The sequence below is a fragment of the Suricata suricatta genome, chromosome 15, assembly GCF_006229205.1.
Source record: "Suricata suricatta isolate VVHF042 chromosome 15, meerkat_22Aug2017_6uvM2_HiC, whole genome shotgun sequence".
Classification (NCBI taxonomy): Eukaryota; Metazoa; Chordata; class Mammalia; order Carnivora; family Herpestidae; genus Suricata; species Suricata suricatta.
In genome coordinates, this window is record NC_043714.1 from 9420612 (window position 1) to 9437282 (window position 16671).

General features: G+C 46.5%; 2 protein-coding genes across 4 annotated transcripts in view; one reads left to right on the forward strand and one right to left on the reverse strand.

Annotated features, from left to right (window-relative positions):
- SDCBP (syndecan binding protein) overlaps nt 1-6547 on the forward strand; it is a 36226-nt gene extending 29679 nt beyond the window's left edge. Inside the window, exons 5-9 of the mRNA XM_029923544.1 lie at nt 315-473; nt 2534-2709; nt 3420-3591; nt 4330-4421; nt 5396-6547. Of these exons, the coding sequence (XP_029779404.1) occupies nt 315-473; nt 2534-2709; nt 3420-3591; nt 4330-4421; nt 5396-5450 (654 nt within the window). The 3' untranslated portion in view covers nt 5451-6547. The remainder of the gene's footprint in view (nt 1-314; nt 474-2533; nt 2710-3419; nt 3592-4329; nt 4422-5395) is intronic.
- Nucleotides 6548-7055: 508 nt separating this feature from the next.
- NSMAF (neutral sphingomyelinase activation associated factor) overlaps nt 7056-16671 on the reverse strand; it is a 48059-nt gene continuing 38443 nt past the window's right edge. For all 3 annotated transcript variants that reach the window (XM_029923542.1, XM_029923541.1, XM_029923543.1), the window contains 9 exons: nt 16386-16444; nt 13829-13896; nt 12956-13023; nt 12184-12307; nt 10683-10766; nt 9400-9550; nt 8873-8975; nt 8644-8753; nt 7056-7671 (listed from right to left, as the gene is read on the reverse strand). In XM_029923542.1, the coding sequence (XP_029779402.1) occupies nt 7577-7671; nt 8644-8753; nt 8873-8975; nt 9400-9550; nt 10683-10766; nt 12184-12307; nt 12956-13023; nt 13829-13896; nt 16386-16444 (862 nt within the window). In that variant the 3' untranslated portion in view covers nt 7056-7576. The remainder of the gene's footprint in view (nt 7672-8643; nt 8754-8872; nt 8976-9399; nt 9551-10682; nt 10767-12183; nt 12308-12955; nt 13024-13828; nt 13897-16385; nt 16445-16671) is intronic.

The window sequence follows — 16671 nt, forward strand, 5'->3', positions numbered from 1 at the left end:
CAAGGGCAATACGTGCGAGGGAAGACAAGTCAGAGGATACAGGAAGCAAATAGCTGTGAGTTCAGAAGGCAGCGGAGAAAGTCCTTGCATCTTTAGCAGCTGATAAACCTAAATTTCCTTAAGGATTAGTAAAAAAAAAAAAAAAAAAAGAAACTGGGGTCATTTTTGTGTAAATCCGTTTATTTGAAGGAAACAGAATGCAGATTACTCTTTGGGAAACCACAACTGAGTAGATTCAAGTTAATTGTCATTTTAGCCTTCTTCATGAAGAACGTGTCTAAGTGTTGACATGTTGTACATGTTTTTGTCAACAGTTGGTGGCCAGACCTTCCAGTGTGGGCTACATGGTGGCTCCGGTGACCGGGAACGACGTGGGGATTCGTAGAGCAGAGATTAAGCAGGGGATCCGGGAGGTCATTCTGTGTAAGGATCAAGACGGAAAGATTGGGCTCAGGCTTAAATCAATAGATAATGTAAGTATTTTTCATTATATTTCGGTTTGTCAGACTAGCTTACGGGGTATTCAGTGCAGTATTAGAGTAATTTACACAGCGTATGTTTTAATTGCGTTGCATCTATAATCAAGATTATTTCACATCTGCTAACTTACGTTTTCCCACTTGGAGACGCTCTATTCTGAAGAGGCAGAGCGGGTGCCTCATTACTTCAAATGAAGTTTTTCATGGGTCTCCTTTCTGGAATAAAGTTCATTGGTCTACATGTATTCCAATTCTACGGATAAAGTGAGGACATGCAAGCAGGACCTATGTAGATGTTAAGACTGACAGTGACAGTCGGGTCTTGTGTGTAGTTTTAAAATAATCATTTAACTTGTGAAGTGAGTTTGCAAGTGTGTTACTTCCATCCTTAAGTGTGAATTTAATAGGTCGTTTTTTTGAGCAAAAATGCTTTTCTAATTAGGGCAGTCATCATTTTACTCTTGTAATTACTTCTTCCCTCACTGTACTGAAGAAATTCAATAGGTGGTTACTCTCTGGGGAGGCGTTTCGGGTGTTTAAGGACAAGCTTGGTCCTTGCCCCAATTCATGGTTTTAGGAATTATCTCGGATTTCTTATCCGTCTTACGTGTTACTACCAGTAGTGTGTCCAACCTTCTCACATGGAAATTAATAATGAAAACGAGTGTTGCACCCCGGGTGAGTGGCCCAGGCTGATCTTGGCAGGAAGCCCCGACCCTGCCTGCCCGTCCAGGGGGCCCAGGGCCTTGGCGGCCTGGCACCCAGGTAGTCTGTGCGCAACACAGGGCCGTGCTTCCTCGGGGAGCTCCAACTGCACTGCTCTCCCTTCCTTTTCAGCCACGTGTGCTGCCCCTTCCTCCGTCATAAGTGACGAGATACTCTTCGCAGGCCCGTCTCCACTGCGCTTGTCCCTGCAGCGGATTTCGCCATTTGGCCAAAACTCCCTGCTCTGACCATTTTACAGGGTGCTGCCTGATTTTCCTAATGTAAACTGTTAAGATGCAGGACAGGAATTCTGTCTGACGCAGCCTAAGAGTAGAGAAACAGTCTAGCTTTGTAGATGCTTTCATGTTTTGCCAAGTTTACTCTCATTCATTTTTGAGAGAGAGAGAGAGAGCCAGAGAGAGGAGGACACACAGAATCTGAAGCAGGCTCCAGGCCCCAGGCTGTCAGCACAGAGCCTGATGCAGGGCTCAGAGTTGTAAAGCACAAGATTATGACCTGAGCCGAAGTTGGATGCTTAACTGACTGACCCACCCGGTGCCCCATACTTGTTTTTTTTTGTTAATATTCAACATCTGAGATTGAGAGTTTTTAGGAGTACAAGTATCCATGTGGGTTTAGTTCTTTGTTGACTATACTTGAGTTTTCTGTATTTGTTTCATATTGGATTCTTTATAAAAATTGGAGTGGTATTGAATGTACCTACCTTTTAGGCTGTTAAATAAATCTTAATCTTATTTGATTATCCATAGTTTAGCAAGTGGGTTAAGGAGGCCTTCAGCTTTAAAGGAGAGATATGACCTTACGTTGTCATTAAAAAAATTTTTTTTAATGTTTATTTTTGAGAGAGTCAGAGAGAGAGGGAGACACAGAATCGGAAGCAGGCTCCAGGCTGAGCTGTCAGCACAGAGCATGATGTGGGCTCGAACTCATGAACTGTGAGATCATGATCTAAACTGAAGTCAGATGCTTAACTGACTGAGCCACCCAGGCACTTCTAGAATCCCTACTTTGTTTTCCTTAGACTTCTAATTCCAAAACGAAGGGGGTGATTGATTGGTCATGTGGGTCATGATTTGAGGTAGAAATTACTAGTGAGATTTCACATTTTTGCCTTATTTCTTGGGGTCATTACCTTAATAAAATTTTCAGTTTATTTTTTGGGAGTAATGACATATATATACACACACATGTAGTTTTTTTTTTCTTTCTTTTTTTTTTTTTTTGCTAGGGTAGATTCATAACCTGAACAGTTGGTTCCTAATTTCTCAGCATTTTTAAACCCTGTCATAGCAGTGGTAAATGACTAAAGTTATTTTCTTATTCTCCAGGGTATATTTGTTCAGCTGGTCCAGGCAAACTCTCCAGCCTCTTTGGTTGGTCTGAGATTTGGGGACCAAGTACTCCAGGTCAACGGAGAGAACTGTGCGGGCTGGAGCTCTGATAAGGCACATAAGGTGCTCAAACAGGCTTTCGGAGAGAAGATTACTATGACTATTCGTGACCGGTAAGCTGACAAGATGGTTAAAATGGAAATTCAAGCCTAATTTTCCATTTTCTTAGGCTTTTAAGATTCTGTGGATATGATCCTGTGTTGCAGAAAAACATTAGATGGTATTGATTAGCCTTACAGTCTTGCAGTTGTCTGTCTTGCAGATTTTTCTTAAATAAATCTTTAGAGCATTCTGGTTTTGTATGCATCCTCCGAGAAGTTACTTTCCTGTGTCTCTCTGTAGATCGTAGAAAATGAACATTGCGAACGCCAGCACGGTGGTATCGCTGCCTCACTTTGCAGTGTAGACATCCAGCACAGGCTGGGCATGGACAATGCCAGGGTCCCCGCAGAACTCCCGAGTTGGGGTGGGAGTTATAAAAACCAAATCTGGCCTTTCGGGTGGTTACGAAGCTCTAGTTGTCAAGGTGGGAACGTAGCGTGTTACATTAAGCAGTTGATAAACATTTGGCATGAAATACGGGCCTCGATTTTCTTGCCCCTTCACAAGTGTTAAGGGTCGACCTACGTCCCATTGTTACAGTTAGCTTCTGGTTAAACTTAGATTTTATTTAATTTTGTTTCTAGTCTATCAGACGGTAGGTATTTAGTAGACAATTTGCAGATGGAACACCATGTTTACTTTATATCTAAGGAGAATTTCGAAGAGTAATTTGGACCAGTAGGAAGAATTCAATTTTTCACTTAACCCATTATGTTTACAGGCCCTTTGAACGGACAATTACCATGCATAAGGATAGTACTGGACATGTTGGCTTTATCTTTAAAAATGGAAAGATAACATCCATAGTGAAAGACAGTTCTGCAGCCAGAAATGGTCTTCTCACAGAACATAACATCTGTGAAGTCAACGGGCAGAATGTCATTGGGCTGAAGGTAGGGGACGGAACTTGTGTCTTGTGCTGTGGTCTTATTTTAGCAGCTCCCTTTCCCTTTCGTTTAAGTGGTGTTTGCATGTAGACTTTCAAAATAAATCGGAATCTGGGGAGCTGTGGGAGCTGGAACCCTGGCCGTGCTCTCAGGCCGAAGGACTTACCTGGACTGGTCTCCAGAGTTCCCGTTCCTGCAGCCAAGGCCTTGACTGCCGTGATCGGAGGGCCGTTGAACTAGAATTCTGTGGAGGTGTGGGCATTGAGGGTTTGGGTGATGTTCTGAAGGAATGATTGCTTAGCTTTTTATAACCAGGAAATGGCAGGAAATGAGTAATGGTCTCCGTTTATATTAGTACACATTGTCCCTCCACCGATCCTAAGACTGTGTTAAGGGCTAAAGGTTTTCATTAAGACCTGCTCATTTCATAAACTTGGTTCAGAATGCAGTTAACTGAGGGGGTGTGGGAAGCCCTGTATGTGAAGAAAATTATTTCATCTGAAGTCGTGATAAAGATGTTTCTTCGGCTACAGTATTTACTCAGCAGTTTGTTACCATCTATAAAATTGCGATTCTGCAGAATTAAACTTGGTGAAGCTAGGAAAAAAATACCAGATATCGGGCGTCAGATTTTAGAATCAGTAGCAAAACATAATGCGGACATATTTACCAAGAATAACATAATTTCATTTCATTAAATAAAGCCTTGGAATTAATTTTCATTACATGTTTTTAATTTAACAGGACTCTCAAATTGCAGACATACTGTCAACGTCCGAGTCTGTGGTCACTGTTACGATCATGCCCGCTTTTGTCTTCGAGCACATTATTAAACGGTAAGTTGACAATACGTAAACCTGATGCGAGTTAAAAGAAAGCACGGTGCTTATGTAAGTTCCTCCATCGTGGTTCTTTTACCTAAGGGATGACATGGTGTTTATGTAGAAATCCGAAGTTAATTAAGTCAGGAATTGGTAAGGATGACCCCTCACAGCTTCCCAAGTGTGGAGTAAAATTCACTGTACGCTTCTGACATTTTGGCATTTTCTTGTAGAAGAGAGGCACGTGAGCAGAAGTGGGCAGGCTTTTGTTTCAGCTTCCAGTAACACTGAGTGTGGCTGTCTGCCCGCATTTCCTCTGCTCAGTAGAGAGCTACGTGCCTGCGGGGAGTTAGGAGCAGCAGTTCTACTGTGAAAGCACCTGGGGGGGAGGGGCAGGTCGGGGCGGCCCGGGGCCTCAGGAAGTGAGACTGGACAGCTGACTTGGGGGAGTCGAGGTGGCAGCCAGTGTTTCCTTCCCTAGAACCCTGAAAATCCTGGCTTCTCTTTGCTGTTTTTGCCAAGTCAGCTTAGATCCTTTTTTTCAGAGTCATACTTGCCTATGGAAGTAAGATCTAAAAGAGTAAAAACATAATACTGTAATAAACTTGTGTGTGTGTGTGGGTAGAAACAGAAGGAAGTTGGAGTCAAGACTCGTTTTGTCGAGTTCTTTTAACCCAGTGATCGGTTCTCCCTTCCCGTTTCCCTCCTGGTTCACAGCAGTGCTGTCATCTTCCTGGTTTTTAGTCATTGGTGTTAATATTCAAGGACTCGCTTGTATCTCATCTAACTTTTCCCAGCCTTTCATGTCGGGTATTTTGTGAACTAGATTACCTGAGACTCTTAGATCCGAACTCCTTAAAAAGACCTTCCCTGTCCCCACAGTTCCACTGGATTCTGACAAGGCTAGGCTTGAGTGCGAGTTTCTTGGACCAGCATAGCTTTTCTGAAAAAAGCAGCCCAAACCTCAGTATTAATAAACTCTCTCGTAGGATGGCACCAAGCATCATGAAAAGCCTGATGGATCACGCCATTCCTGAGGTTTAAACGTCCTGGCACAATGGAAACTTCACTGAGCTTCTCCAGTTTACTTCTTGGGCAACTTAACTTTACATTATGCACATGGAGCTTTCTAGGAGCCGGAGAGCATATGCTGCCTGAAGACCTTCCTCCTCCGTTGTGGCTGGGAGTCCTACCTGTTGGATCGGTATCTTGTTAACACTTCAGGATCGCTGTAGCCTTATCCTGGTTTTACAGATGTGAAACTCTGGACAGATTTACTGATTTTCATAGAATAGTTTCTCTACTGGGAACCCGATGCTTTTACAAGCCATTGTGATTAGAATGACTGAAGCAGGCTTAGCTCTGTATTAGAATGACTCACCTTTATCCCGTGTGTCAAGTAGCGCTGCTCACACTTTAGTTTTGTGGTGTGATTGCATTTTTAATGTGTTACCATAGTACATGTAGAATGATTGCTTTTGATGGTTTTTTAGTTCCGCGTGCGTGCGTGTGTGTAAAACACCAATTAAGTACACTGGTTTCATTCCATGGAAGCATTATACAGTGTAGGTTGCAAGAGACTGTTGATCATCATCAAATTGTAACTACCTTTACTCTCTCTGCTTGAACTGTCGCCTTAACTGTGTTCAGCATCTAGAATAAAAGCCAAAATAGAACTATTGCTGCCTTTCTAAGACCCAGAATGCAGTTCATATGAAACCGCAGCGCACCCGACCCAGAGCAGTTCCTGGGGCCCCGGGAACCGCCGCTCAGCTGCTTAGTTGCGTTCGAGATTTTCTAGTCATTGTGCCGTGGAGATGTCTTTCTTCCAAAAGTTACTGATCTTACTTTCTGAGAAATGAATCACTATATATTAAATGTGAAAATTCTTATACCAAATAGGATAAACTTTCGACTCTTTTTTCATTTGTAGATTAAGTGGAATAATACCCACTTTTGTCATTTACTCTAATGTTGTATAACCTAGCTACGGGATGGCCTTAGGATGTCTTCCAGGTAATTTGTTCCATTTCCTGACCCCTCCCTCCAAACTGAGTGGCAGTGACATGTTATCCTGTTTTTTGGTTTATGCCTATTCCGTTTTAACTAAAAATGTACAAATAAAGTTACCTTTTAGTCTATTTAGTGCATCATTTGGAAACTGTCAGTGGTTTTCACCAAACTTGCACACGACTTAGAAAACAGGCACATGAAGGTCACACCTTGGGCCCGTGGGCATGGTCTCCCAGAGCAGGTGACGCCGGGGGCCCTGGGAAAGCACTCCGTGCCGAGTGGGGTTGTCAGCGCTGCTCCCGCCTGGGAGCCTGGCCCCGCTGCCCCCCGCGCACCCGGTTCTCCCCCATGTCATACCTGTGAGACCTGACAGTGTTTTAAAGATTACAGAAGAGCTTTAATATAAAAGAAAGGCCGTCCTGTTGCTTTACGGCTTACCTTGTTTGAAATTTAGAAAGGCACACTGGTTTACTTACCTCGTTTTGTTCTCTGGGTTTGGACTGAGGATAGTTGGCAAAAATGTACGAATGACATTCTCATCACGAAGTATGTTCTTCTAGAAGGACCAATACTTAAAGTTCTTGAAAAGTACTGGCCTTGGTAATAAATGATTTAAGAAAATGAAAACTACTCTCATTACAGAAAAATATTTTTAATGTAGAAAAGATGAGCATTTAATAGCTATAATGAAACAAACCATCCTGTACACAGTAAACTTACTGTTAACTGATAATCCTTCCCCAGGTTCCTAGAATCTGAGGACAAAGTAGCCGCTCTGTGAAAACACACCCCCAAACCCCGTGGGCAGCGATTCGTAGGTAAGGAAGACAAAACAGTGACTCGGAAGTAGCCGAGAATACTGTCCGTTTTCTAGGAAAATCTGGAGTTCACTGTTGTTTGAAGGTTCTCCCAACTCAGTTCAGTGTCTCTTAGCTACTTTTCTTCGCCCTCAAACCTGCCTTCCGGCCACCAGCATCCTGGGCCGACCGCCACTGGCGCTCAGTGGGGCCCCATGATTGTGGAGGTTTAGAGCCACACACACCTCGTGTGGTAAAACCTGTAATTACCATCATTGCACATTCACCAGTTCATTTCAGTTTGGTTTAAAAATACATTTAAATAGAATTCGACTTAACATTCGAGAGAGGAAAAGGCACTTAATACTGCAATTTCCAGAACATCATTTGTCTGTCTTCCCCTCCTGTGATGATGCTGCTACACTGTTCGTTCATCCATATGCACGTGACCGCACCTGGGGGGAGAGGCCGGTGGTTAGGCAGCAGGCCGAGCGGGGGCCCGGCAGCTGCTCTTACGTACTGTGCTGTCTTCTCTCGTGCTGGAAATGGTGTATCAATTAAAAATAACTGCTTGGCACAAGGAACTTGTGAGGAATAAGAAACCCTTAAATGTAAGCTGAAATAACAGGATTAAGGGTACAGAACAGCGTGCAAATATACACACCGACAACAGCAGGACACACAAGAAGGGAAGAGGTAAGGAGTTGGTGTAAGGTTGCAAATTCCATTTACTGGATGGAGTCCAATGTTATTTAAAGCCAGTACATGGAGAATGACATTTAGAACTATGTTTAAAAAATAGCCATGTAACTGAATGACAGAGGGGAAGTCACTGGTCACAGTGGAAAGGTAAACAGACAACCTTAGAAAAGAGAATTAAAAACCACAAATCTTGGAGATGACCAGGAGGCAAGCATGCAAATGTAAGCATAACCGTGAATCTCCAAAAGATACTAAGTGGGGGGAAGGGCAGAATAATTAATACACGCGGACCGCTTCCATCTCTCAGTCCTGAGAGTGCACGCATCCGGGACAGACCTGGGAGGAGGTCCTTAAAGGAGGAGAACGGGGCTGGGGAGCCCGTGGTGGGAGGAAGGTCGGTCGTCTTCAAATTGGTTACTTCTGTGTGGTTTCCAGGTTTTTAAAAAACTTTGGGCATGCATTTAAAAAGAAACATTGTGCTTTTCCTATGGTTTTTAATTCTCCACGTGGAAGTCAATGCAAAAGCTTCCTTCCTGGAGTCAAATGTCTATCAACATAAAGGTCAGTCCTGTAGGATCAGCCAACCAGGACGCTGGTGGGGAACATTCGAGACAGGAGGGCATGGGGTGTTTCCTGCCTGGGAAGAGAGTGTTTCCTGATGGGAAAAGCAGGTGTGAGTTCAGCATTCTAGGAAGAAAGGTCCAGTCGAGCGCATCCTGGCTTACCTGCGTGGCCCTGGATTCTCTCACTGATTTTGCCTGCGAGGAGGTCCCAAACCAGCAGCTCACCAGACTGACTGCCGGACAGGACAGAATTCCCATCCCAGACGAAGCACCTGCAAGAGTGGTTTAGAAACAGGCCTCTGCTCACTCATCCGGAGGAGCGGGCCCGAAGGACATGGTCGCGAGCCTGCTGGCGAGCGTCCGCACCCACTAGTCAGTCCAGGAAGTCTACCTCTGGGGCTCGTCCGAGGTCATAGACGAGATGAGCATTCCCGTCTGCACATCGGTGACGTTCAGACAGCCATCTGCGCCGGAGCTGAGGACATGGCGACCGTCTGCAATACGAGGTCAAGCACAGAGGTGACAGCCTCAGAAGCGTGCTGCAGACTGTTCTGGCATTTTCTCTCTGGCATAAGCTCACTCTCATTCCCCCTGCGCTACCTGCTTGTACTCAACCAAGGGCTCTCCTCTGCTTGAAATGTTGGTTTCTAAGACACCGGGCTGATGACCCCTTGGTGGGAGGCGTTTGCATGTGACAAATCAATTTGTCTGGTGAGCTCATGGATCAAGAACAATGTCCGCTCTAGCTTTGCTCTAGGTACGAGTGGCACACGGAGGCCGGGTTCTGCCCTGAAGCAGCCTTAGACACAGGCAAAGCTGCTTTAATTGGCAGCCTAGTTTTCTTTTCACATTCTTGTTTTTCCAAAGCAGTAATTCTGACTCCCCCAGCGTCATCTGTATTAAAAAGGTGAATCCTACCTGGGCTAAAAGCGGCCTCACACACGGTCCCTGAATGGCACGGGATCCGGTGCAGTGCGGTGGCCACAGACAGGTCCCAGATATGCACGGTGCCTTCCCTGGTGCCCGAGACCAACATGGTACCCGCAGCATTCAAGCTAAGCGCGTCTACCTACGGAAGAAAACAGAGCATTCCGTTTAGAATCACGGCCGTGAGCCGCCTCCCCAGGCTGACTCACCTGCGTGGACGTGGGTCGGGTGAGGCTCTGTCGGACAGGGTACTGACAAGCCTAATGCAGGTGCGTTTCAGCATCGCCTGCTGCATTACTGAGAAATGAAATCCTTCACATGCTAGTCAATAAATACTGCTAGCGTAAACGCAGTGCTGTTTTAAAATAGCTTAAAATTGGGGCCCAGGGTGGCTCAGTCAGTTAAGCGTCTGACTTCAGCTCAGGTGATGATCTCCTGGTTCATGGGGTTCAAGCCCCGCACTGGGCTCTGTGCTACCGCTCAGAGCCTGGAGCCTGCTTCAGAATCTGTGACTCCCACTCTCTCTGTCCCTTTCTCACTCATACTCTGTCTCTCAAAAAGTAAATGTTAAAAAAAATTTTTTTAAATAGCCTAAAATTGACAGTTTCAGAATCTCTCTGAATTAATAAACTGCAACAAGTGACTTAAGGCACAGGCGACTCATGTTATTTGAGGGATCTGGGAAAATGGGGATCTCTCAAGGTTGTATTTCCATGCCCCCCTAGAATTACATACTCCATAAATATTTCTGAACCTCAGCTCATCTGTCCACCACACCAATTAGGTCAATTCACCAGCCCGAGGAAAGGCAGTCCCAGGCGCTCTAGTGGGGGCAGCAGCGGTGTGACCCAGGGCAGTGGAACCGCGAAGGGACCCACGTGCTAGCACTGGTTCTGCCCTGCGTCATGCGTGCCTGGGCCGCCACGGACCCCAGGTCCGTGTCCTTGGCTGTCGGCGGGTGTCATGCGAGACAGACCCTTCTGCTCCGGAGTCAGAGAGCATGAAAGGGGACGGGGCATACTTTGTTGCCCCAAATAGTTCGAGGGGATCCTGTTGTCAGGCTCAGAAACTGGAGGGGAGCTAATTCTCAGGGAAACAGCAAATTGGAGGAAAAAAACGCAAGAGTCGAGTCAACAAAAAGACCCGGGAGCCCATGCTCTCCTCCCACAAGTGAATCAGATGAAGCAAAACAAATGAAAGCACAGGCAAGACCGGAACAGCCCTGCCCCCCGCCCTCAGGCTCCGCCTCTGAGGCTGTGGTCACTGGCACTCACACCGACGTCGTGTTCCAGCTCGGCCAGCAGGTCAAACTGGTGTCTTTTGGGGCACGTCATTTCTGCAGGGACACCAGACCACACCTACAGCGGAACACAGACATTAGACATTTCTCACACATCCAAGAAAAGTGCTCCTGACCAACCAACTCCCATTCCACCTACTTGCCAACAGCATAAAGCTGTGAAGTTCTGGCCCCTTCCTGCACCGCCCACGCGTTTGTTCCTGCCACAGGCACCTGCCCAGGGTCCACTGGACCCGTGTCTGTTTCTTTCTATCCTTTGCACTTGCTGTTGTTAGTCTTCTTGTGGACGATGGAAACCGGACTGCAAAAGGGCTGTATTGTCCATGTTTCGGGAAGACCCAGAAAGGCAAGTCACCAAAAAAATTACCAAAATTTGGTGTGGCCAAGAAAATTTGTACGAATGAGGGGAAATCCTGAAAACCTCTTGAAGGAACTCTAATAGTTGTAGGTTCTTGCTTTCTTTTTACAGAGATGCGAATTGGAAACTAAGGGTGATGAATGCTGGTGTGGTCTTTGCAAGACAGGTGGGTAGGATTCCAAGGCAAAGGCGGCCCCACATCAACAGAAGGTGCGTGAACGTGCGCTTCTATGTTCTGACTCTAACTCAAATGCGTTCTCTTTTCATGATTCCCCACTTTAGCTTGACATTTTTTGATTAACTGCTAGTTTTGACTGATTAACAGTGTGAGGTAAGAGGACTGCTACTGTATACAGTTGGCCCTTAAACAATGCGGGGGTTAGGGCTCTGACCCCCATGCCATGCACTTGAAAATCTACTTATAACTGGCTCTCCCCAAACTTAACTACTGACTGCCTACAGTTGACCAGAAGTCTTACCAGTAACATACACAGCTGACTAATACGTTCGCATGTTATACATACTATATACTGTAATCCTACAATAAGTTAAGCTAAAGAAAATAAAATGTTAAGGAAATCATGAAAGATTTACAGTAGTGTATATAGTCACTAACAATCCACGTATAAGTGGGCCTCTGCCGCTCAAACCTGTGTTGTTCAGGAGTCCAACTGTATTTCTCTGTAACTGGGTCTCATGAATTCCCCATCATTCACCCCCCTGGTTGAGCGCACAGAACAAAAATCATGAAAGCTTCCTATTAAGAGGTGCGCACGTTTAAAAACCACAGGCGGGGGCGCCTGGGTGGCTCAGTCCCTCGAGCCTCCGACTTCGGCTCAGGTCAGGATGTCACATGATCTCTGCTAGCAGTGCAGGGCCATCTCTGGGTGCTCAGTGCCCCTCGCTGCCCCTCCCCTGCTCATGCTTGCATGCACTCGCGCGCTCTCTCTCCCTCCACCATAAATTAGCATTAAAAAACAGGCATTAACTTTCAGTATCTTTATATATCACTTATACACTTTGTGAAAAACAGGGAAGTGACTAAACACGTTAACAACACAATTGTTTACAACACGCGCATTATCCAAACGTTTTAAGTTAGAAATTCTATTTAAACCTTCACTGTGGAGTCCCACGATCCGGAATACAGCCGGCTGTCATGCCAACAGATCTTACTAACGGCGTCGTCGTGTCCCATTAACGTGTCCTGGCGTCTTCCAAATGCTATAGAATAAAAATAGCTAACATACAAGATAATGAGAGCTCTTAAAACGCATTCCAGCTTAATTTTAAGATTCCTAAACACCTATTCAAGGAATATTGTATTGTTTAATTCTGTACTTATAAAGACCCACTAGAATTACAAATTTGCTTGTTGTCCTGTTATTAAGCCAAATTACTCAAAATCCGAATTTAAAATTAGAGATCTCCAGGTCTGGCTCATCTGTGTTTTCACCTCAGTTTAACACACAGAGGAAAACAGAGTCCAGCTGGAGAAATTATTAGATTCAAATGCTCAGGGGCGCCTGGGTGGCTCAGTCGGTTAAGCCTCCGACTTCAGCTCAGGTCATGATCTCACAGTTCGTGGGTTTGAGCCCCGCGTCGGGCTCTGTGCTGACAGCTCAGAGCCTGGAACCTGCTTCAGATTCTGTGTCTCCCTCTCTCTCTGCCCCTCCCTGCTCATGCTCTGTCTCTCTCTGTGTCAAAAATAAATAAAACATTAAAAAAAAACAAACAAATGCTCAGAGCCGCTAGTACTATCCTTACGTAGTGTCTGTTCCTTTCTGAAAACAAGGCAGTGCGTCCCCAGTGAAAGACCTGCCCCTGCCCCTCGCCCACAAAGACAGCTGTGCCACGCAGGGTTACCCGAGCAGCACACGCACACATACATGTTGTTATCCCACGAAGAACTGACGACAGTGGCGTCCCCTGGCAAGAGCAAACAAGATGATAAAGCCTGAAATACAAATGGTTTGGCATTAATTATTTGCAATAATTAGCAAATCCCTAACATGGTGAAACTATCTTGTGAGCCCCCCCCCCCCCGCATTAATGCTCACATTCTCCTTATTTTGTGAGTATAGTTAGGAAGTTTTTATTCAACTGGCCAATTCCAGATGCTCAGTTTCCTCCCACACATAAGAAAGAAAGTCAAAATGTGTACAGAGTGTGTGGACCGGCCTGAGGGTGTTCAGGGGTCTGGAGGGCGCCCTCGCTGGGCTGGAGAAACGCCTCACACGGGTGAGTCGTGGGGTGGGTGGAGGTGGGGGCTGGGCTCCATCCTCAAGCATCCTCCTGGATTACAGAGTTCCCATGCATGGGGAGGACTTCCAGAATTCTTTAGGGAATCTCAAAACCTTTAGGATGGTTTGCATTAATAATAGAGAGTGGCTTTTTCAGAAGAACTGGTTTTCTAGTATTAGGGGTCCTAACACCTCAGGAACACAGAAGTTATTTACAAAACAGACACGTGTAGTTTGACAGTTCCAGAAAAGGAAAGATTTCTGAAGCAGAGAATTCTACTGGGTAGCACTTCAAGTTTTCTAGGCTACAAATGAAATCACAGTATTACGAGAAAGAGGCACTCTGAAAAAACTTTAAATTGAATTTGGAAGGAATGTAACTAAGGCAGCCTGTGGATGCCACACCGGAATAAACCCGACTGTCTGGGGGAGAAACGAAATGTCACTACACGTGTGTTGAGAACAAACTGCTCCGTGAATTCCCGTCATAACGCCGATTCAAAATGAAAACGAACTCACCATCTTTGAAAACGATACACTTCTCTGTAGCATTTTGGATTCCTTAGAAAACATCTTCAAGGTGGAATCTATGGGATAATGAGAAGCAAACACACGAGGAAGACTTCCTGCCCCTTGCAGAGGCCAGCAGGCTCGTGTGGGGGCTGCTGATCCGCGGCCCATCTGGCCAGCCCTGGGACTGGCCGCGTGTGACCGCTGGCGGCCAAGCCCGTGCGCCCAGCGCGGGCCCCACACACACTTCGGCAGGACCGAGCTCCGAGCCGCCCTCGTCACGGACAGGGGTATGAGTTAAAGAGGAGTAAAACAGCAGTTTTGACTTCATAAAGACAAAAATCTTGGCAGTATCTTTTTTTTCCTTTTTAACAACCGAATTAGGGTGTGACACCCTTGACTTAGCGTTTACGGAAGAACCACTTGACTTTCGAAAGGATAATAAAGTAGGGATTATAACAAAAGTGTAGCAAAAGAATTTCTTTTGAAAACTGCGACTCACAAAAATCACAGCGAGCTCCAAACACCCCAAATCTGAAACATGTAACAACTCCTTTCCTAATCTGTAAACCTACAACACGGTAAATCAAAGGTCACGAGGAGTTTTAATAAGTTTCTTCTGTACAGGAAAATTTACACATCTCAACGCCAACACACACAAGTCCTGAGACTCCAGAAAACGGAGACGCCGTCCAGTATTAGCCCGGACACAAAGCCGGAGGAGAGAACACGTGACCGGCACTGCACCCTGTGGCGCAGAAGTAACTGAGACTCTTTCCAACGGGGCTTTTGAGTCTAAAGAACGAACGCCCCTCCTGTTAGGCGTGTCTGCGTATTCGCCACGGGGCCCGCGGGAGCTTAGTAACCGGGCGTCCTGTAGAAAGCCATAGGTCGGCCTGGTGCACAAGGACGCTGCTCCCGCCTGTGCTGGGGGCGATCCCGTCAAAGGTGACGGTCCCCGCGAGTGCTCACATCACCGAACGCATACACCACAGACAGGACGAAGAAAGGTCGCTTTGGGGTGACAATCACGGGTTGCATAAATCAGTAATACAAGCTGTATTAACAGAAGGGGGAAAAACAGGGAAAAGAAAAGCCTCTGGCTTAAAAGAACCTTCCTTCTCCTTTTGGCAAATTTACAAAGAAGCGATATCATGGCTAATAAGCCTCGGAGGTGGAGGCTCATGGTCCACAAGGTCATGTGAGTACAAGGGACTCAAGGACTTGACAAACCACGTCAGACAGGCCAGCTTAGAGCTCTGCCCTGTGTCAACACGCTGGCTGCTCGTGCGGCGGGCAGGGTCCTGGCACCGTGGCTCCTACCAGAGCACTGTCTCCGCGCCCTGGACAGGGCCCAGTGTGTGCCCTGCAGGTTCACTTCCTTTGGTCTACAGTACAATCACTGTCTTTATTTTTTTTTTAATTTATCTTTATTTTATTTTAGAGAGTGAGCACGTGAGCAGGGGGAGAGGGGCAGAGCAAGAGAGAGACTCTTAAACGGGCTCCATGCTCCGCTCCATCCACGACCCTGGGATCGTGACCTGAGCCAAAATCAAGAGTCGGACACTCTACCGACTGGGGCACCCAGGCGCCCCTACGGTAGAATCATTTTCTACACTTTTGGTTTCATGAAACAGAATTTTCCACAAAGATAGTACTTGAAAGAAAAGGAATGACAAGCTACAGACAGGAAACCACAATGACAGAACCTGAGTGTAGTGGCTCTGATTCATCTGGAGGTGTTCAGTTAGCGCCACTTCTAAACTCAATCAACGAAAACTACGATTTCCGCTGATAAAGGCTAAAGAACAGGAAGCCGTACCCTCAAAAACAGCCAGCCGCTAACTCTGTCAGAACAAGCTGTGAAACATAAGCGCTATAGGGGCACCTGGGTGGCTCCGTCGGCTAAGCGTCGGACCACGATCTCACGGTTTGTGGGTCCAAGCCCTGATTCAGGCTCTGGGCTGAGAGGTCAGAGCCTGCAGCCTGCTTCTGATTCTGTGTCTCCCTCTCTCTCTGGCCCTCCCCGCTCACTCTCTGTCTCTCTCTCAAAATGAAACATTAGAAAAATTAAACATAAGCGGCATAGGTAACACATGCTTTGATGACATGTAAGAACATTCACAGTGTCTGAACTGGATTTCCAGCAGAATTCTACAGCAAACACTCAGAAATATGGACAAGGCACAAAAATGAAGCACTTAGCAGCAAACAGTGCATCTTCAGGCAGGAAAGCGCACCATGCTCCGGGACTCCCTCCGCTGGCCGCAGCGGGCACCAAGGCGGAAATGCCCCCACCCCCCCAAGCAAGGAGATGGGCAATCAAGCGCTTTCCGCCCGGTCCCTTCCATTTCGGGGAGCCTTGTTAGCAACAGAAAGGCACTTTTGTGACTGTTTCTGGCAAACTACAAGGAAATTGTACATTAAATACCACAGCAGCTCCAAATTCATGCTCTGTGCGGGCAGTGCACTCAAGTACAAGTCCTTGACTGAGAGTTAACTGGGCCTCGGAAACTTGGGCAGTTCATGCTTCTGGGCAAAGCACTTGTCAGGCAGGGGGACATACCTTGGGACGTGGTGAAGACCGAAGAGCCATTGCGAGAGACTGCGATTCCAGTAACGGCCCTGTGTGAAAGCGGAGGTTTACAAATGGCTGTCAGCCAGGTGCCTGCACGTCCCTGCCTTCACTCTACCGAGTTCCTGGAATCCTCTCCATCGCATGTGTCTGCTGGTCTGTGTGACAGGCATTATACCCGCCATTACCAGATCATCGCCCAGGACCCTCGCGTGGTGGTTGGACGGTGCCCGAGGCCACACCGCACACCCACTCTTGGCTTCCCTAGCTGCCACTT